This window comes from Trichosurus vulpecula, chromosome 1 (assembly GCF_011100635.1).
Source record: "Trichosurus vulpecula isolate mTriVul1 chromosome 1, mTriVul1.pri, whole genome shotgun sequence".
Lineage (NCBI taxonomy): Eukaryota > Metazoa > Chordata > Mammalia > Diprotodontia > Phalangeridae > Trichosurus > Trichosurus vulpecula.
Window position 1 is genome coordinate 38161064 of NC_050573.1, and position 21048 is coordinate 38182111.

The following is a 21048-nucleotide window of genomic DNA, read 5'->3' on the forward strand; positions in this document are numbered from 1 at the left end:
ACTCCACTGCATCACTGCGCTGTCCAGATGTTTGTAAATTGAATTGAATTTCAGGGCCCTGAGCTAGGAGCTGAAAAGAAGGCAGGCCCTGCTCTCTGTTGGCAGGATCTCGAATGGTGAGGAAGAGGAGGAATTCTTCTTCATGTACTTTAGGTGTAGGGGAGGAGGCCGGGAGGCCAGAGGAGGAGGAGGGCGACCAGCCTCAGTGACAATGAGATGCATTTTAGTAAAAAGGTAAGTCCCATGCATAGCAGGCCTGAAAGCCTTCAAGATTTTTGAAGTCATCCCAACAAAGGTAGAATGAGCGCAGTGAACTAAAGTTGATACCGTCCAATCCAGAATTTATTTGAAAAAGAACGGGGTGATCCAAAGAGGCCGGCTGACCGGTGTCCCCTTAGGCCCGGGCCCGTCTTGTTGATTGCCGCTGCTGTGTCTGTTTCTTACTATTAAATTTCACAGCTACAACAGATGACTTCTCTGTCCTTTGTACTGGCCCATTCTCAGGAGAGTGAATTGTGCCCCTGGTAGGCTCCCACAGTGTGAGATGTAAGGTTTGGGCATGTGGTTTTGTTGTAAGGTTAAAAGAAGCATATTGGTATTTCCTTTTTAGAGTTGGGTCTCTGGTTGAAGAAGTAGCCTAGAATCAGAGTGTGAGGAGGCCTCCTGGGGCCCCCACAGTCCCTGCTGATCCATCCCCTCTCTCAACACCTAAGGGACTGACCGTGTGGGCCAGGGGTAGGGAACCTGCTGCCTCGAGGCCACATGTGGCCTTCTAGGTCCTTGGGAGCGGCTCTTTGACTGAGCCCAAGTTTTATAGAACAAATCTTTTTATTAAGGAGATTTATTCAGTGAAGTTTGGATTCAGTCAAAGGGCCACGCTTGAGGACTTGAGTGGCCATATGTGGCCTCAAGGCTGCAGGTTCCCCACTGTGGGCCATACAATGTACTTTCTTACTAAAATGCTTCTGCAAATACCGCTGATACATGACATTCTTGGCAAAGGAAGCATTTTGGATAAATGACTTTGTTAGGGGGCTGAAGCTTATGTCTTTAAGCCAAGGCACCATAGGTAGAGAGTACTGAGCTTGGAGGTGGCTGTGTGACCCTGGGTGGATAACGGGAATTCCCTTCACCACCAATCCATCAGACAGCAGGTATTTATTAAGGGCTTACTGTGTGCCGAGCACTGGGCCCAGTCCTGAGGACAAAAGAACAGATAAACCTATCTTTTAGTAGGGCAGATAACAAGGATGTGTAAAAACATATACAGTCTAAGCACACACATCTGTACACATGTGCACATGTGATTATCTACGTGCATAAATGCACGTGCATATAAGTCATGTGTGTATGTATGTACACACACAAGTGATTTAACTACAAGGCACTGTGGGAGGGCTGGAGGGAGGGCGGTTCCCCCGATGTGTCCTGGTCACAGCCCAGGAGGAGCCCCCTCTCCTTTCATGTCCTTCTGAGCTCACTGCTGCAATGTAACTGCTCTCTCCAGAGTGACCAGTGACTTCCTCCTTGCCAGATGAAATGGGCTTCCCTCAGCCTTCTTCCTTTTGGTCCATGTGAATCGCCTTCTCCTCCGGGATCCTCTCCTTTCCAGGTTTCCGTGACGCCCTTCTCTCCTGGTGACTCCCTCTTCTGCCTGTCTGACCACTCCTGCCCAGTCTCCTGCTGGGTCTTTACCCAGACTGTGCACACTAACTGTAGTGTCTCCTGAGGCCCAGGCCTGGGCCTTCTTCTCTTCTATGGCCTCACTTGGGGACCTCCTCAGTTCCCATGGGCTTCTGGGTCATCTCCATGCAGATGATTCCACAGCCCTGGATGGCTGTGCTGAGTCAGTCATGCACCCCTATCTACACTGCCCATTGGGCATCTCATATCGGATCTGACCTTCACCAGCCCAAACTCTCACCTCTTCCCAACTGTCCTGTTGCTGTCCAAAGTACCCCCACCTTCCCAGTCACCTTAGCTTGATACCCAAGGGTCGTGCCCAGCTCCCACTGGCATGCCCTGCTGTTTCAACAATCTGGCTAGCAGCTTCTATGGGGGTGTAAGATCCACCCACAGCCAGCACCTGGAAAGCTGCCAACAGCACAGGTTCTTCTGATCTGCTTAACTAAGGAAAGCAAGGTGAAGGGGTTGACAAGTTTACTTTAATCCAGCATACAGACAGCATTCACTTAGTTCAGGGGAGAAATCCAGCACCCTAAAGTTCAGAACAAAATACAAACAAATTATAAACATCAACAGACAGACCCAGTACACATTCATAGTTACCAACATCTAGGTTCAGCCCAGGAGCTCAGAACAAGGGCTGGCCCAGCGTCGTGCACCACCACTGCTGTAAGGAGGAGCTCCAAGGAACAGACAGCCAACCCCTGGTTTTTATATCTTTTTCAGCGTCAGGGGTGAGTCATACATGCGACTCACCCATGTGACCTCACAAAGAGGCAGACTTAAACCCACGTGGTCTAAGAGCCTCTGCTCTCCCAGACATGTAAACTAGGCCCTCCGTGAAATTAGCCCTACCTTGGGGTTAGTTGCCAATCCACACTCACTAAGGTTTTATACCTAATAGGGGTTTGGGCCCTGGGGCTTAGCACTTAGTAAGACTCAATGAAATACACTGAATTAAAGCAAACAAAAGCCAAACTCTTCAAGGGCACTTGTTGAACTAAGTGCTAAGGAGCCCATTTTTCTTACCAACACACCTGCACATATTCCACTCTTCCTGTACACCCCCTCTCCTCTGCTCACACAGGCTGGGTTCAGGTCCTCATCCCCTCTCCCTGAACTCTTGCCTTCTGCCTCAAAGCTCTCCTCACTCAGCTGCCAGTGGGATTTTCCTAAAGCTTTCCAAGTGACCCCCAGGAGCAAATACAGAGTGCTCTCAGTCCCCCGAGAACTTTCTTGTCTTTTTGCATTCTCCATTCTTCCCCTCCCTCTACTCTCTAGCCACACTGGTCCACTTGTAGTTTCTTACACATAGGCCTGATGCCTGGACTGCTTCTCCTCCTCCCTTTGGCCTTCTAGCTTCCCTAGACCCCTTCAGGACTCAGCTCAGACCCTCCTTTCTGCAGGAAGAAGCCTTCCCCCCTCCTAGCCCCCTCCCGGGCCTGCCCTCCATCACCTATTCTCCCTCCCTTCCTCCCTGAGATCATGTTTGTACGTAATGATCTTCGATTAGAATAGGAACTCTTGAGAACAGAGACTGGCTTTTGCCATTTATCCCCAGCACTTAGCACACTGCTTTGCACACCGTAACTACTTAATAAATGCTTGTTGGCTGACTGACTAGCAGAGAAAATTCCCACACAGGGAGTTCCCCTTGGGTCCCAGGTCAGCAAAATCAAAAATTACAGATCCTTGGAGTATGGAGACTTTAAAACTTTTTTAACTTTTTAACACTTTTATTAACTTAAAAAAAAACAACAGCCACTCTTGATCAGAACATTTCTTTACCTTGGTAAAAAGAGTCTCTGAAATGTAATTGAATTTTCCTTGATTTCTCGGGGTCATCAGAATGAATATCAGTTAGTGTCTTTGGCTATAAGATAGTGCTGTGTTTCAGGGTTCCTGCAATATTTGTGGTGCTTTGCCCTTGTGTTCTTTGAATCAAGGCTGTGTGACGGGGACTATGTCTGTGTCCGATTGACTTGACACATATCGTTCGCCCGCAAGGGTCCCCTTAATAGCCCCAGGTCTTCACAAGCACCTTTACCCTTGCTGGCCTTCATAATGTGTTCAGTATGGATCACACTCGTTTCTGCTCTCTCTCTGTCTAGGCACAGGCACCATCTGGCTTGCAGGGTCAAACCTTTCTCCCATTCTGTGGTTTTAGCAGTAGTATCTGGCCCTGGTGCCAGGGATTGTAAAAACATCCCTTCTTCTGGGAAGACCTCGGCAGATGGGAACAGTGGAGGCCCTGGCGCGTGGACTGATTGCTCTTTTGTGTCTTCTTTCTAGGAATGCACGCCCCCTTTACTAGACCTGTTCAAAGGACACTGTTTTACGGGAGTTTTTGGCGGAAATGTAAATCCACCTTTTGAACACTTGTGCTCTAACCCAGTAACAGAACAGTCGTCGGATTGGTTTCCCTTCCTGTGTGTTCAGTCCTCCCTGGACAACACTCCTTTCCTTGGTTATTTCTTCCATGGCTTAATGTAAGTAGAAACACAGTGGACCATGAGTGATTCTTGTGTCTGAATGCCACTGAAGTTACTTTTCCGAGTGGTTACAGACTATGTAGGATTTCTACGAGGCACAATTCCTTTCTGAAATTCACTGACTTAAAAATGTTTCATTCCATGTTTTCGTTTTTGTGAGTTTATCTTGTGCTGTGTGTTTGAAAGAATGATGTCAAACTAATGACATTTGGCTGAATAGCTAATAGGTAAAAATGTGAACCATAATTCTCTTTCTTTAACTTGTAGTTCTTTTAGAGAAGAGTACAGCTTCGGCTTACCTATGTACATCGAAGTGAAAGACTGGTCGGATTTTGGCTACGTGCAAAACAAGCCACTTATGACAGTGGAAAAAGAGCTTTTCACCATACCCCAGGTTAGGACTTCAGTTTCCAAATGTGGCATCTGTAATCAGTCTTGTTCATTCCACTTATTCTGTATGAGATGCTGGGCTAGGCCCTAAGGGGCCAACAAGCACAGGACAGTCTCCAGCCATGAGTAGCCATCATATCTCCTTCTTGTTTTTATCTTACCTCAAACACTCCAGTGAATGGATGTGGGATGTCGGTGACAGCCCAGCCTGGAGGACTTTTGGCCATGCCTTCCCTTAATGGTTTCCGTAAGGGGTCCTCCAGGTGTGCTGGAAGCCTTCCTTACTTTCTGCTTAATCTGTGTTACACAGATGTTGTCCTTTTTCTTTTTTTCCTCCATTTATTTCCTTTTCTTGAGTGAGACTCGTCACAACAACCACACTTAGAGACAACGTGCAGTAGACAGAGCCTGTGGCCTAGAGTCAGGAATTTGTTGCTGTTGTTCAGTCGTGTCTGACTCTTTGTGACTCCATGCACTCATCCATGGGTTTTTCTTGGCAGAGATATTGGAGTAGTTGGCCATGTCCTACTCCAGTGTGTCCCCATTTTACATATGAGGAACTGAGGCAAATAGGGATTAAGTGACTTACCCAGGGTCATCTGGCTGAGAAGCGTCTGGGCCAGATTTGAATTCAGATTTTTCTGACTCCAGACCTGATGCTGTATCCACCGTACCACCTAGCTGCCCCAGGAGTCAGGAAGACTTGAGTTCAGATCTAGCCTCAGACACTCACTGTGTGACCCTGGGCAGGACATTTCATCTTATGACAGAATCTCACTTTCCTCCTCTGTAAAATGGAGCATCTACTTCTCAGGGTTACTATGAGGATCAAGTGAGTTTATTTCACCTTTTTTGTTGTTTGGTCATTCAGTTATGTTTGACTCTTCATGAGTCCATTTGCCTCATTTACTGATGAGAAAACTGAGGCATAGAAAAGTCAAAGAATTTGTCAAGTGTGACTGCTGCTGAGTATATGAGGCAGGACCTGAACCCAGGTCTTCTTGATTGTAAGTCTAAGTGCTCGATCTGCTGAGCTGCCCTCATCAGGCTGTCCCTACACTAAGCTTCTCTAGACATCTCTCCACGTGTCTGAAGGCTCTGAGCAACAATCTTACAGCTCCTGCTTGGTCTTGGTTTGGTAAAGAGCTGTCGGACTGAAATCCTTTACTGACTCACCGTTGAGTGGCTTGTCGCTCTGCTGGCCCGGTACTCTGAGAAGTTAGAGAAACAAAGTCAATTTGGTAGAATGTTTCTGAGTCCCATGTGATCCAGATTCTTAAACAGCTCAAATTATGCATTGGGTTTTTTTACCCAAGCCAATCCTCAAACTGCTTTCTGACACCTTTCCTGTGTTAATTTTAAGACTTCTCCTGTGGTAGGAAAAGTCATTGAGGGTGAATGCAGTCAGCATGTGGGTCTTAGTGAGATGCCTAGATTAGAGGGGGCAGTGTGGTGTAGTGGGAAGCAGAAGGAAGACCCCTGTGTGAACTCCACCTTGGGCATTTGTTTTCTGGGTTATCTTGGGCAAGTCACTAAGTCTCTCGGAGTCTCAGTTGGCTCATTTTTAAATTGGTGAGAGTGGCAACTGCCTTTGCATGGCCCTGAATGAAGTGGTGTGGGAGAAGTGCTTTGTAGACCTGACAGAGCTGTGGGAATGTTTGCTGTTGGTATGTGGAGCACCATGGGCTTGAAAATGAGTCTCTTCCTAAGCCACTTCTCCACTTTGATTAGTGAATAAATGATGGGGAAAAGTCACTGCCCAGGTCTACCAGCTGGCCTTTGGTGAACCTTTAATAACAAAGGAAGCCGGCCACAGAAGGACGCCCAGGAGGCTGGCGGCCCTTGATTTTGTGGTGGCAGGAAGAGCGATTGTTAATCTTGTGTTCATCTTGTCCCTAGATGTCCATAGTGGGGCAGTGTATGCAAGCGGCCCCCGTGGCCTTCCTTCAGAATTTCGATGTGAGCTGTGTTACTGACTTGACAACGCATCAAGAACGGGGAAATATAAGTAAAACGAGGATCAAAAGTGGTGCTATTGGAGGTATGTTGCCCTTGTAGGGGGAGGGTCATGTGACCTATGATATTAGACAATATTATCACTGGACCACTTCGGTCAGACCACATTCAGTTATCTGTTGGGGAAGCCATTTTTATTTTTAGAAATACTTCAAAGGTTCTTTGCTATTTAATAATTTTAATTAATTTAATTTTTATTAGCATTTCTGTAGTGCTTGAGACTTGCAAAGTGCTTTCCAAATATTATCTGATTTGACCTTAATGACAGCTCTCTGAGATAGGTGCTACTATTAGCCCCATTTTACAAGTGAGGCAACAAAGGCAGACAGAGGTTAAGTGACTTGCTCAGGGTCACACAGCTAGGAAGAGCCTGAAGCTGGATTTGAATCCTGCTCTTCCTGACTCCCACACACTCAGTCAAATGAGATAACATGTAAATGTAAGTTGTCCTCATCCTCTGCCTCCTCCTCCTAGTTCGGCCTAAGAACAGCAGCTGCCACGGTGACTTCAGAGGGCTGAGAAGAGGGTCAAAGGAGAGGATTGCCAACTGCCAAGGGTTCTACCAGTATAAATGAAAAGCAAATAAACGTAATAAGCATAGAATAAATTAGTCAGTGTGAGGAGATAGATTCTTTTTCACAACCCAGCAGCATCAGCTCCAGTTCTCCCCTGGAAACACCACTGACCTGTGCTGCTCCTGACTCTGGTGTGTCTTCTTTGTCCTGGGTGTGGATGAGCGCCAGTCTCCTAGAACACCCAGGTGCTCATATCTGGTGGGTTCAGGTGGGCAGAGAGGGAGAGGCTGGTATGGAGAGCCGTCTCATGTGCCATAGTTAGTAAAATAGAGATGGGCTTTTTCTTTGAAGAAAGAAAACACGATTCTGACATGCAGTGCAGACCACCCAAGATGACTCTTTTTGTCTTCCTAGGCTTTCTTGTACCCCAAGTGATCTATGAGGAGTCAACTGCCTTAGACAAGTTCATCTATGGCACAGGTACCATATTGTGATGATTTCTGTATGCTCATAGAAACACATGGGTCCTACCTACCGGAAGGTTCTGCTGGAAGTCGAAAAGAAAGTGATTCTGGATAGGAAACTTTTGGGAATGTCTCTTTTTCCAGATAGAATATAAGCTCCTTGAAGGCAGGAAATTTCACGTTGTCTGTCTTTCTAGCGTCTGGCACACAGTAGGTGTGTAGTAAATGCTTGTCAATGGACTGATTGATAAAAATACGACTTTTTAGAACTTCCTTGAATAGATTGGTTTGGGGAGAAGCTAAAAACTACTCTTGCCCCGTGGAAGAAATGTGGGAATATAAGGGTAGAATGTGGCCTACGCCTTCTGATGTGGGTTTGGCTTAACTAGTTTTCTCCATCATAAGGAAAGATTTACTAGGAGGGCTTTCCTGGGGAGTGACTTGTGAGAAAAACAGAAGGTGTCAGGTACACATGAAATAAACAGAAGGGTGCAGATTTAGGGTTAGAAGGCCTGGGTACAAAACTGGCAGGGAATGGCTACTTGTCTGACTTGCGGCCAATCCCTTCCCTTCTTTGTTTCCTCATCTGTACAATGAGAGGCTGGACCTGAGACCTCCAAGGGCTCTCTGACCTCCGTGGGCCTTGTTCCCGTATCTGTAACATGGTCCTTTGAAATCAGCCACAACACTCTTCAGAGAAGATAATGATCCCTTAGGGCTGGCTGCAGTTCTTTTTACTGACCCTTTTCGCTTTTTATTTTCACCATTTAAAATAGTGACATAAAGTGGTGACAGCTAACTTGCTTAGATTTTCAGTGATATTATTGGATTTGATGAGAGAGGCTCTTTCTGTGTCTCTTGGATCTGACTGTGTTCAGAGGAGAGTCTGCCGCTCAGAGGACTGACTGTGGGTTTGTTTAACAGAAATATTTCTTCATCCCGAGCCATCATTCAAATATGTGAACTTGGAAGAGCATTATACTTTCAGATGGAAAGGGAAAACAATCACTGAACTCAATGTCAAAGTCATTCGGGCAAAAATTCATGCAGACCAGCAAGGTAATACATGGAGAGGCAGAGAGTTTGATTTTTTATTTGTAGTCTTTTTTCCCTTGTCTTAGGGATACCTGTGATTAAAACAGGCCAGACATGTTTCATGCATGTACTTATGACTTCATTAGAGATAGAGAGGTGTGAGCATCTATTTTGGATATTTAAAAATTAACTATAAGTGGTTGACCTTGGTCTCAAAGAAGAGAGGAGAAAATCTACATCTCCCAGCCTTCTTTGCAGAAGTGGGAACCTATGGGTGTGGAATGTCACATATACTCCTAGATTTGGTTTGTCTGTTGGTTAATTTTGCAGACTGCTTTTTCTCCTTCTCTTTCTTTTTTACTCTTTTATCAAGGGATGCCTCTGGGGAGGGGCAGGATGGATTTAGGGGAAGGGGAAAGATATATTTGGAAATTAAGGTGGTAGAAAAGCAGACGCTATCAACAAAAATGTTTAGGATAAAATACATTTCTAAGAAGTGTGAGAAATGGGACAGATGCATTGTTTACCACAGGGGAATTAACAGTACTCGTTATATTTGGTATTGTTGCTATTTTATTTCTAGGAATATTGACACAGAGATTTAAAGTAACATTTTTAAGCTTTAATGCTACAGACAGCCCCAAACGATCTGGAAACCCAGGTAAGATGCTTATACTTTAATTCATCTGGTGAAAAAAAATCAAGAATTGATGTTTTAAAACAATTCCTATCCCTTTCCCCCTCAAGCTTGCAGATCAGCCAGCCCTTTTGTTTCTACGTAGTATCGAAATCCAGAAGTTAAATGTGACTACTCTGTAAAGTCGGCCTGAGAGGGGCAGCTTGGCAGCGCATAGTGGCATTCTGGCTCGGTGACCCTCGGCAAGTCACATGAGGGCTCAGGGCCCCAGGGGATTCTCCTGGAGTAGAGGGGGCAGAAAAGGCCCAACCTGCCCAGGGAGATGAATGGTTTCCTGCAGAAGCCACAGGGCCCTCCAGTCCAGAGAGCAAATACTGTCAATGTGTGCTTTTTCTCATATCTGCTTTCCTGTAGTGTTCTCGATGGATTAGAGTTTTTCTTTATTTAATGATCGATGTTTCAACAGAAAGACAATGGGGTTCTTACCTGTTAGGAAATACAAGCTTTTCAAGAAGTGGAGCAAGCTGTAGATGGATTTTTTTATGTGCTAATAAAATTACACATGGTCTATTGCTTGACTATTTTAAAATCCAATTCCACAGTCTTCAGAATGGCAAGGTTTTTTGAGAGCTGAGAGTAGGGTTTAATGTTAACTCTGAAAGTCATGGGAAGACCATTGGATGTATAGTCGGGGGGTCCCTTGGTTCTGCCACATGTCACCTGTGTGACCTTGAGCTAGTTACTTGTCCCTTGTGGGTCTCAGGTTCTTGTCTGTATTGAAATTGAGGGGTTAGACTTGGTGGCCTCTCACACCCTTTCTAGCCCTGACCTTTGACCCTATCTACGGCCCTCTAGCCAGTTCACTAAGAGGTTTATTTTGCATTGCAGAGAATAGTAATCCCAAGCTGGGGCAGATGCCACCAGGCTGGAAAGCCTGAAAGTGACCCAGGGAGGGATTGTGTCTCTGCGATCCAAGGATCGACCTCCCTGAGCCTGTGATGACAACGATGTGAGAGCCCTGTGGCCACCTTCATGAGCGTCAGGCCAGGGAGGGCAGGTGCTGGATACGCCAAGATCACAGACTCTCCTTATCTGAGCCACGTGTGAAGAGTGCTGTAGGGAAAGAGGCCTGGGTTCAGATCCCTCCACACACTACCCAGACCCTTCCTTGTCGGGTGACCCTGGGCAGCACACTTCATCTGTCTTGGTCTCAGTGGCCTCTGAGGTACCTTCCAGCTCTGGAGGGATTGTGCTTTGCAGTGGGGGTGCAAGTCCCAGCCCTTGTGAAATGAGAGATCCGTGAGTCCTAATCACATCTCTAGAGCGCTTCACAAACATTTTATTGTGTGGGACAATAATCCCCCAAAATGAAATAATAATTAAAGATTTCTCAAGGTAAAGACAGAGGCTTTATTTGCAAGTCTCGCGCGAGAATTGGGCATCGCCCACTCCGGAATGGTCTGGGGTGGGGAGGCAAGTTTCAGAAGGCAGACAGTCAGTTTATATACCCCTTAAATCCCCCCCGCCAAAACCCCCTTACAAAACAATTCTAAGAAGCCTCCAAAACCCCCTGGACTTCTATTCCCATCCGTGGGGGTAGTTGGCCTCACATTCTTGAAACAAGGAAAGGTTCTTAACACCTTAACCTCAAACTAACAGACAGCAGTTACAGGCATGCGCACCCTATGTGTATGCAGGATGTGGATATATGTGGTGTATATGCAGGTTTAAGCCGGGGAGGGGGAGTTAATTTTTAAACTCAAAGATATAGTTCAGGCGTTATGGAAGCTAAAATATTAAGTATCCTTTTCCTTAAATGAGAGACTTTCATCCATTCCACTCATTATCTCACTGGATCCTCACAGCCCTGGCAGGAAAGTGCTATTATCTCCGTTTTACAGATGAGGAAACTGAGGCAGGCAGACGTGAAGTGACTTGTGCAGGGTCACATGCTAGGAAGGGTCTGAGGCTGGATTTGAATTCAGGAAGGTAAGTTTTCCTGACTCCAGGCCTGGCACTCTCTGCACTATGGCTCCACCTAGCTGTCCCAAGTATAATGATAACAGCCCTTTCCTCACAGCATCCCTGGAGGGTAGGGGCTATTATGGTTTCCATTTTACAGATGGTGGAACTGAGGCACACAATGGTTAAGTGACTTGCCCAGGGTCACACAGCTAGTAAGGGTCTGCGTCTCAGGTCTTCCTGACTCCAGACCCAGCGGTCTCTCCACCTTGTCTATCACATGGCTGCCTCCGATGCAAGCTGTCCCCTTCAAAGCCTTAGAAGGGAAATCCGTGAGTCGCTGAGGTTGAAAAGGTTGGCCAGCCTCCTGGTGATGAGCATCACTTTTTGTCCATCCAGCAGGTATCCAGCCCATTCATGGCTGGTCCCATTTTTCAAAGTGGCAGGAATACCTATCCCACTGGTCTGTTCCCCTTCTAACTCCACGGGTCTAGAATAATCTTATTAAGAGAAAAGCCTGTTAAACTTCCTGCATTGTCTGTGTGCCTGTGTCTAGGTTACTACTTTGGCAGGCCTGTGAGAGCCCTAAATATCGGAAGTGTTAATAATATCACCACTTTAAACCTTTGGCGGCCAGGTAAGCACCATTTGTTATCATTAGTTCAATTCTAGGTTATAATTAGAGGCAGCCTTGTTCTCTGATTCAGACAGAGCAATAAGACCCATCCTCCTTTCACTTTTGCTTCTGCAGCTTATTCCCTAGGACCTTTGATGATATTTGGAGCCATTGTGACAGTTCCTCCTGCCGATCTGGCCTGCTCAGTGGTCCCCGGATTTCATTTCCTACCTCCATGCTTTTGCCACCAACACCTTGTAGAACTCCTGTCTCTTCTTAATGTTAAGCTCATGTACCACTTCCTTCATTTCTCCAGCTGTTAGGTCCTTCTCCCCTAGGCTCAGTGTATTGATTTTGTATACATCCTGAATTTACTCTTCTGTGAATACAAGATAGGGGGATGTGAGTGTCCATTTTGAATATTTGAAATATAATTATAAATGGTTGACCTTGATCCCAAAGAAGAGAGGAGAAAATCTAGCTCCCTGCCTTCTTTGCAGAGGAGGGGCCTATGGGTGTGGACCATCACATATATTCCCAGACTCCATTTGTATGTTGGTTAGTTGAAGGAGAGGATTGATCAATGAATAAATTAACTCTTAAGCGTTTATTAAACACCTACTATGTGCCAGGCACAGTGTTGGTGCTGGGGATGTACAGAGACAAAATTGAGATAGTTCCTGTCCTCAGGGAGCTTGCATTCTAATGAAAGACACAAATATATAAGCAGATAATAAAAGCAACATATGGACATTCCTTTAGAGTAGGAATTGTTTTGTTTTTTGTATTTGTATCTTCCATGCTTAGCATATAGTAGGTGTTTAATAAATGCTTGTTAATTGATTGACTGATTATCTGTATACATGTTTTCATCCTTCGGTGGAATGCAAACTCCTTAGGGCAGGAGTTATTTGAATTTTGTCTTTATATCCCTAGCACCAAACACAGTGCTTGGCACATAGTGGTAGGCACTTAATAGAGGCTTATTGATTGATTGATTATCAAGATTTGGTTCAAAAGGGGGCAGAAGGGGGAATCCTGGGTTCTGACAGCATGTCTGTCCTTGGTGGGTGCAGCCTGCACTGGTGCCATCCCTCGTTGGTAGGAGGGGCCCAGCCCTGTCTGTCCTGGCCACTGCCCTCTCCTGGCAGAGCCCACATCTTGTCCTTGGAGCAGGCCCTCCATGGTGTCCCAGCTAATATGCCCAGGCATGAGGACTTCCTTGGCCCGGAATCGGTTTTGGAAAGTTCATTGGATCCATGGGGCCTTCTGAGATGCCGTGTTTGGAAAAATCTAGACCCTTGTCTCTCCTTAAGAGAAATGCCAATAAAAGCTTGTGCAGAATCAAGTCTCTTTGACTTAACTTTGTTTTGTAGTTGGCAGGGGCCTGTGCACGGGAACAGAAACCACCCCAGTTTTATTTGGAGAAGATGCTGTATCTGGATGCCTCTTGGAGCTTGGCATTGATCAAAACTGTACCCAGCTCAGGTGAGGAGGGAAGTTGGTGCATTTTGGGTGGCTTGCTGAAATCCCTCATTGGATCCATTGGATTGCGTCGCTGAAGAGTCATTCGAGGTATTGATGTGAAACACAATTCATAACAGAAGACAGGCCATGGTAGGGTAGAAACAAGGCTGGATTTGGAGTCCGAGGAGCTCAGTTCTAGTTCTGTCCTACTTCTGCTTGGGGAGCCTCTCTGGGTCTCAGTTTCCTCATCTGTAAAGTGAAGAGATTGTATCAGATGACCTCCAAGTTCTCCTCCAGCTCCAAGTCTGTGAGCCTCTGTCACAAAACCAAAGTCCGGCTGAAATGTAGCCAAGCCTCCAAGGCAGACATGCATTTGTAGAGCAGTTTGTTTTAGTGTTTCTGGCTTCAGATAAATCAGGTTTCTAAGACAGATCTGTTTGCTGGGAATCAAGCCAGCTATTGTAGCCATCCTGAGACAAAGCCCCCTTTTGGTGTTGGTCATGTCTGTGGCGCTGACCTTCCCTCTGGGCTTTCCAGGGCACTCCTTGGGGCGTGGCTGATGCCCTGCCCAGAAGCATCCAGGGATCTGTGCAGAGAATCACTAGCCATGTGCCATGTCTAATGGAGACTGTCCACGTGTCTTTTATCCGTGAGTACCTTTCCCAAAGGCTGGCACTGACACTACAGGGAGTTGCCCAGAGTGGGTGAGGAAAGAGGAGATAGGCTTTGAATGGAAGGAAAGATGGAGTAAAACAATTAACAGCAACCGTATCCAGCTGTATGCTGTGTCAGAGTTCAGAGTCCAGGAGACTCTGTGAATAATGCAGACTTCTACCTCACCCCTCACACCGCCCGCCCCCCCCCCCCCCCCACTACCCAGGGTGTATTGAAGTAGGGGAGAAGCGCCACGTTAAGAGGTCTCTATCACCACTTGGGGCAGCTAGGTGGCGCCAGAGTGCATGGAGCTCCAGGCCTGGAGTCAGGAGGACCTGAGCTGAGGTCAAATTTGGTTTTAGACACTTTCTAGCTGTGTGACCCTGGGCAAGTCGCTTAACCCTGTTTCCCTCAGTTTCCTCATCTGTAAAGTGAGCTGGAGAAGGTGCAAACCACTCCAGCATCTTGCCAAGAAAGCCCCAAATGGGGTCACAAAGAGTTGGAAATAACTGAACAACAATTTACTTTTGGAGCTCAAAGCTGTAGCTGGAATGGCCCATCTCCTCTTCCTGTTGGCTCATTCTGGCTCACTTACTATGACATGTCTTATAAAGAGACTTCTAAAGTAATTTTGTCCAAAACTATTCATCCTCCTTCTCGCCACATCTGCCCCTCTTCCCAGCTTCTCCATTCCTGGTGATAGCTTCAGTTTCCCTCTCTGTAAAATGGGAGAGTAGATTAGGAAACCTCTGAGCTCCCTTTAGGTGCTAACATTCAATGCTCGATTTTCTACCATTTTATATTCAGAGGTTTTTTCCAGTTCTAGCATCCTGTGTCATAAGTATCTGCCCTCCTGCCCTAGGTCAGTGCTCGAACATTCTACATTTGCAGTCACTCGGTCTTAAAATCCAAGCTTACCTTTGACTCCTCCCTTACCCTCACTCCCCACATCCGAGCATACTGTACTACAAATGTCTCTCCCGTCCTCTCCTCAGTGGACAATCCCTTGTAATAAAAGGGGCAACAAAAGAGCCTCCAAAAGCAGTTGAACAAAACTGACCTGACATACCAGCTGAGTCTGTTGGTGCCCAATGCCTTCAGAAAGGGGCCTAACTTGACCATTATACCTATCCCTTCCTTTCTACTCATAATGCTGCCACCTCGTTTCTATCTCTTATACTCTCTCGCTTGGACTGTTTCCAAGAGTTAGAAACAGCCTCTTAAAAATCAGTCCCCTGTCTTCCAGCTCTCTGCTCTCTGATGCCTAAGCTATCTTCCGGATGCCTGAGTCTCATCATGCTACTTTTTAGCTCAGACTCTGTCAGTGGCTCCCTATTGTCTCTATAATAAAATGCCAACTTGTCTGCCTGTCATTTAAGGTGCTCCACAGTCTGATTCCTAATTATTCTCCTTGCCTCATTCCATGAGCCTGTGTTAAAGCCACTGTCCCCCAGTCCCAGCTCCCAGTGTGGCCTGCTCACGCTGCCCTGCACTTTCTCTGCTCAAAGTGACCCCTCCCTCCATAACTTTCATTGACTTTTACTTCCTACTTAATGATATAAAACATCTTTTTATATATGTGAAAAAGTACATATTTTATAGATGTCACCATCACATTCTAACCTAGATTGCAGTTCTTTGTATTATAAATTAAGGAAGGGCAGAGAAGCTATTGATACCCCTCGTGCCTAGTGGGGAACCTCCACACAGCTGCTGCTCAGAAAGGTCACTTGGTGTGGTGGAAAGAGCCCAAGGCCCGGGATCACAAAGCCCTGAGTTCGAATCCTGCCTGTCATGACTCTGGGCTCCCTACATCAGTTTTCTTCTCTACAGTGGAGATAATAATACCTACTTCACCAAGTTGTTTTAAAGAAAGTACTTTACAAAGCACTTGAGAAATGTGAGTGGTTAACATGAATACACATTTTCTGTAGGTCCATCAGTAGGGAAACCCAGCAAACTCCTGATGCCGTCGTCATCCCCATCATCGTTATCATAGTAACTGACATTGATATGATGCTTTCAATTTTGCAAATCACTTTACATGCATTGTTTCATTCGAACCTCAAAATAACCTCTTGAGATAAAGTGCTTCAGGTTTTACTGTATCCTTTTGATACATATGGACAGTGAGGCCAGTGAGTATGAGAGGCAAAATCTGAACCCGTGTCTTTATGACTCTATCCACTGTACCAGAGCTTCCTAACTTACATATGAGAAGCTTGTCAAGGAGGTTTAGGAAATATTTGGTAAATAGCATTATCTTATTGAAATTAATTAATGTGTTTTACTCCTTATGTGTACATACAAGGTAAGCTCTAAAATGCATTTCCATTTCCCATTGACTAAAGGGTATGTGGGAGGCTTGCTGAAAGTCTCAGGGTGTGTGGACTTCCTGGGAACCCCAAGTTGCTGCTCCCCAGGAAAAACACTAAAGATATTTCTTATGCAAGTAGTGATTAAATCCATTACTTAAATGGATCCAGTAAGACTGCAGGCCAGGGTCCCTTGGCTCCAAGATAATAAATGCTTTAATCTCTTTTGCAGGGCAGAGGTTACTAACAGACTTAATTCATTAGTACAAGCTACTCACGTGGCCAAAAAAGGCAACTCAGATTATCACAACCTTCATGATGGCTGGCTGGAAATAATACGTAAGTTAAAGCTCTCCTGGTTGTTTCTAGGATAAGACACAACATCTGCAGACCATATATTTTCCCTGGCTGTCTCCTGTACCTGGAATGTTCTTCCTCTCATCTCTGCCTCCTGGTTTCCCTGGCCTCCTTCAAGTCTCAGCTAAAATCCCACCTTCTGCAAGAAGCCTTTCCCAATCTGCCTAGTGCTATCCCTCTGCTACTCACCTCCAATTTATCCTGTCTATAATACTTGGTTGTTTCCAGTTTTTTCTCTCTGAAAGCAGGGACTAGTTTTTACCTTTTTTTGTATCCTCAGCACTTAGCATAGTGCCTGGCACATAGCAGGTGCTTAATAGATACACGTCAGACTGACTAAAGCTGTATGTGAAATAGCATATATATGTGAACTGCCATTTGTAACTTTTGAATCACGCTTCCTTTATACTTTGTGTAGCCAATTGGTTCAGATGGACAAAATGGCTGCAAGCCAAGACTAATGCAAAGGAAGAGTTGGTGTGAGATTTTGTTCATAGATGATTGTGCGCAATCTGAGGCTAAGATGCAGCAGAGTATGGATCGATTCTCGTGCTAATTTTGGCCTGATAATTAACACCAAGAAAACAAGAGGTTCTCCACCATCCATACATGGAACCATTGGTTGCAGCAAATGGAGAAATTTTGAATGCTATGGATAAGTACACTTACTTCCCAGGGATGTCCACATAAATGATAAGATTGACACATGCATTGCCGGAGCTAGCTCAGTATTTGGGAGGCTCTGAAGGAAAGTATGGGAGAGAAGAGGTATTAGACTGATTACCAGACTGAAGGTCTACAGAGCTCTGGTGCTGACCTCATTGTTGTATGTCTGTGAAACCTGGACACTTTACCAGCGCCATACCAGGAAACTGAATCGCTTCCATTTGAATTGTCTTAGGAAGAGTCTGAAGATCATCTGGCAGGATAAGGCACCAGACACTGAGGTCCTTACTTGAACTAAACTGCCAAGCATTCAAACTCTACTGCAGAGAATACAGCTCCAATGGGCTGGCTATGTAGCTCAAATGCCAAATACAGGTTTGCCTAAAAGACCATTTTACAGAGAACTCGCACAAGGTAAGCACCCACATGGAGGTCAGAAGAAGCGATATAAGGACACTCTCCAGGTCTCTCTCTGAAGAATTTTAGTTTTGATTGCATGACATGGGAGACACTGTTAAAGGACTGTTTAGCATGGTGTGACCTCATCAAAGAAAGCCCTGTGCTTTATGAGCAAAGCAAAATTGAAGTAGTTCAAAAGAAATGTGAGATGCGCATGTTTGGAGCCATCTCCACTCCAGATGTTTATGTGGACTCTCTGTGCCTGACCCGTGGTAGAACCTTCCGAGCTTATATTGGTCTGATCAGCCACAGTTGGACACACTGTACATTCACCTTGACATGGTGGTGCCCCACTCTGGGGTCATAGATCTAGGGCAGAGTGAAAAGGGAACCTGCTTTTAGGGGTGATCCTAGATAGGGGGGTCCTGGATGATGTACAAAGAAAGGAGGAGATTCAGAAACTACCAGAATCAGGGCTGCAGTTCAGCCCCTAAGGTCAGAGCTTCCAGCGTCTAGTCAGGCATATAGAGGAATAACCGAGGCAGGAATCCTAGACCAAAGGGAAGCTTATGGTTTTGCTGCTCAGAGCTAGCAGAGCTTTCCAAATGGCTGATAGGGGTGGAATCTGGCAGCATCTACTATTACTCAGATCCAAACCCAGGTCAGCAGCTTGTGGAGCTCACACCACAGGGTAGCAGTCAGATTTTGTTTTGGGTCAACCACTTGGAGAGCACTGAAAGCTTGCAGCTCTCCAACCTGAGATATCCCTGAGATCCTGGAATAGCACAATACCTCAAGAAAGCAGCAACAGAACTACCCTAGACCTTCCCTCCAGAAGTACACAGAACCCAGGCCTAACATCAAGTCTGCAGTCAGGAAATAGGCTGGAAGAATGAGCAAACAAGAAAAGAATTCTACCATAGTGAGCTATTATGGTGGCAGAGATGCTCAAGGCATAAATACAGAAGAGAATGACTCTAAAACATATAAGTGAAACCTCAGAAAAAACATAGGTTAGGCATAAACTTGACTAGAATTCCCAGAAGAGATTTCAAAAAAATTTTTTTTCTAGTAGATGGAATGAGAGCACTTAAGGAAAAAAAAATGGAAAAGAAATGAGAGCTTATGGAAGAAAGATTTAGAAAGGGAATCAACAGCTTGACGCACAAGATTTAGCAGCTACCTTCTTAAAGGAGCAGAGATCTTGGAATATGTTATTCTGCAAGTTACAAGGTCAAAGATATGGGCTTACAACCAAGAATAACTTTCTCATCAAAACTGAGTATATCTTACAGGGCAAAACAAAAAAGCAAACAAAAACCCCAAAAACAAAAAAGGAAAAAGATCTTTAATGAAGTAGAGGACTTTCAAGCATTCCAGATGAAAAGACCAGAGCTATAGAGAAACACAGGAGTGAAAAGAAACATAGAAAGGTAAACACAAATGAACAAGGAAAAGGACTAATCAAACTGCTTACATTCAGATTTGGGGAAATGATACATGCATCCTTTCTGGTCCCTGTTATCCTCAGGGAGTCCTATTCAACAAGGCCTGGGAATGGTTCTGTTGATCTTAAGAATGGAAAGAAAGGGGAAGAGGAACACAATGGGGAGTGGGGGTGGGGAGGAAAGGAAGATTAGGGAAAATTACCTCCCATAGTGAGGGTGCACAAGTAGGCATCTGTACAAATGAGGAGGGGGTGGGAAGGAGCAGGCGATAGCTTGGACCTCTGTCTCATCTGCACTGGTCAAAAGAAGGGAGAATATACACACAGAGAGCTGGGCACAGAAATATATTTCACTGAACAGTGATATAGGAAGGAAAGGGGAAAAGGAGGAAGGAGAATTAGAGGGAGAACGGATTAAGAGAATGATTCATCTGGTCCTAAGCAAAATCAATTCTAAGGATGTACAAAAATATTTATAACTCTTTTTGAGGTGGCAAAGAATGGGAATCTGAAGAGGCACCCATAAATTAGGGAATGAATGAATAGGTTATAGTTTATAAATATGATAGGATATCATTATGCGAGGTGGCACAGTGGAGAGAGTGCTGAGCATGGAGTCAGGAAGACCTGAGTTCCAATCCAGCCTCAGACACTTCCTAGCTCTGTGACCCTGGGAAAGTCACTTTACCTCTGTCTCAGTTTCCTCAACTACAAAATGGGATACTAGTAGCACCCACATTCCAGGGTTGTTGTGAGAATAAGATGAGATAATATTTGTACAAAGTGCTTAGCATAGTGCCCAGCACATGGTGGGCATCATATAAATGCTTAATCCTTTCCTCTTCCCCCTTAATGTAGTGACCAACCGGGATACCAGAGGACTGGTGATGACATGTAGCACCCTCCTTCTGATAAGAAAAATGAAGGACACAGAATGAGACAAATTTTTTTGGTTTTGGCCAGTGTGGAAATTTGTTTTGATTAACTATACACATTCGTAATGGGTTTTGTTTTTCTTGTGTTCTCAGGGGAGGAGCGTGGGGAGTAGTTGGGATGTGATGATAAGAAAATAGATCTTGACTGATGAAAACTTATAAAATATTTTTTAAAAATAGCTCATAGCTCACAGGGCTGTTGAAAGGATCACATGTAATAATGTACATAAAATACTTTTCAAACCTTTCAAAAAATAGAAAAATGTGACCCTATGGTTGTCTGCTCTTTTCTGTGAGATGTGTATCAGAGACTATTGACAGCCCTGGGGCTGGTTAGTTACTGTTATCTTTTTTGTAATAGATTAGTCTTGGTTTCATTAGCTCTTTGTACATGGGAATTTTGCTGCCTCATGATTGGGAATCTGCAGTATTATCAGGTTCAAATTGCATTGTAGAAGGTTTGCGTAATTCTTTCCCAAAGGCTAACTTGTCATTGTTCTTACAGGGAGAGATGTGCCTTCTCCTGGGGACAGTCTTCATCTTAGCCACATAAAAGGCATGTGCCCTGATGTGCCTGCCGTGATGACTATTCGCTTACTTATTTCTAGTAGTGGTAATTTGGAAGGGATTCCCCAGCATATGATACTTGGCGCAGAGATCAGGTGAGCTACTTGGTTCAGTGCTAAATGAGAGCAAGAGAAGCACGGACAGCAAGGGCCCTGAAACCTCCACTCTCTTCCCAGTGATAGTGGCGAAGGCTGTTCCTTAGCAGTGTGATGGATGGACCCCCCCTATTGCAATGATGGGTTGTCCTGAGTGGACTCAGTCCATTCGGTTTGTATTTAACTCCAGGCTGGTGTAGGTGTGTGATCCACATGAGATTCCTAGATCCAGATGAACTGAATGTCCATTCTGATCGGGGCCCATCTTGGTTTGAGATAGATGAGTAAGAAATTGAATGAAAAGGCCCCCAGCCATCACCAGTGTTTGTTTGC

General features: G+C 45.2%; 1 protein-coding gene across 1 annotated transcript in view; it reads left to right on the forward strand.

Annotated features, from left to right (window-relative positions):
* The window catches only part of TCTN2 (tectonic family member 2), a 36829-nt gene that overhangs the window by 10216 nt on the left and 5565 nt on the right, over window positions 1–21048 (forward strand). Inside the window, exons 6-15 of the mRNA XM_036741783.1 lie at window positions 3979–4175; window positions 4446–4572; window positions 6468–6609; window positions 7514–7579; window positions 8488–8622; window positions 9182–9259; window positions 11754–11834; window positions 13190–13301; window positions 16482–16588; window positions 20559–20715. Of these exons, the coding sequence (XP_036597678.1) occupies window positions 3979–4175; window positions 4446–4572; window positions 6468–6609; window positions 7514–7579; window positions 8488–8622; window positions 9182–9259; window positions 11754–11834; window positions 13190–13301; window positions 16482–16588; window positions 20559–20715 (1202 nt within the window). The remainder of the gene's footprint in view (window positions 1–3978; window positions 4176–4445; window positions 4573–6467; window positions 6610–7513; window positions 7580–8487; window positions 8623–9181; window positions 9260–11753; window positions 11835–13189; window positions 13302–16481; window positions 16589–20558; window positions 20716–21048) is intronic.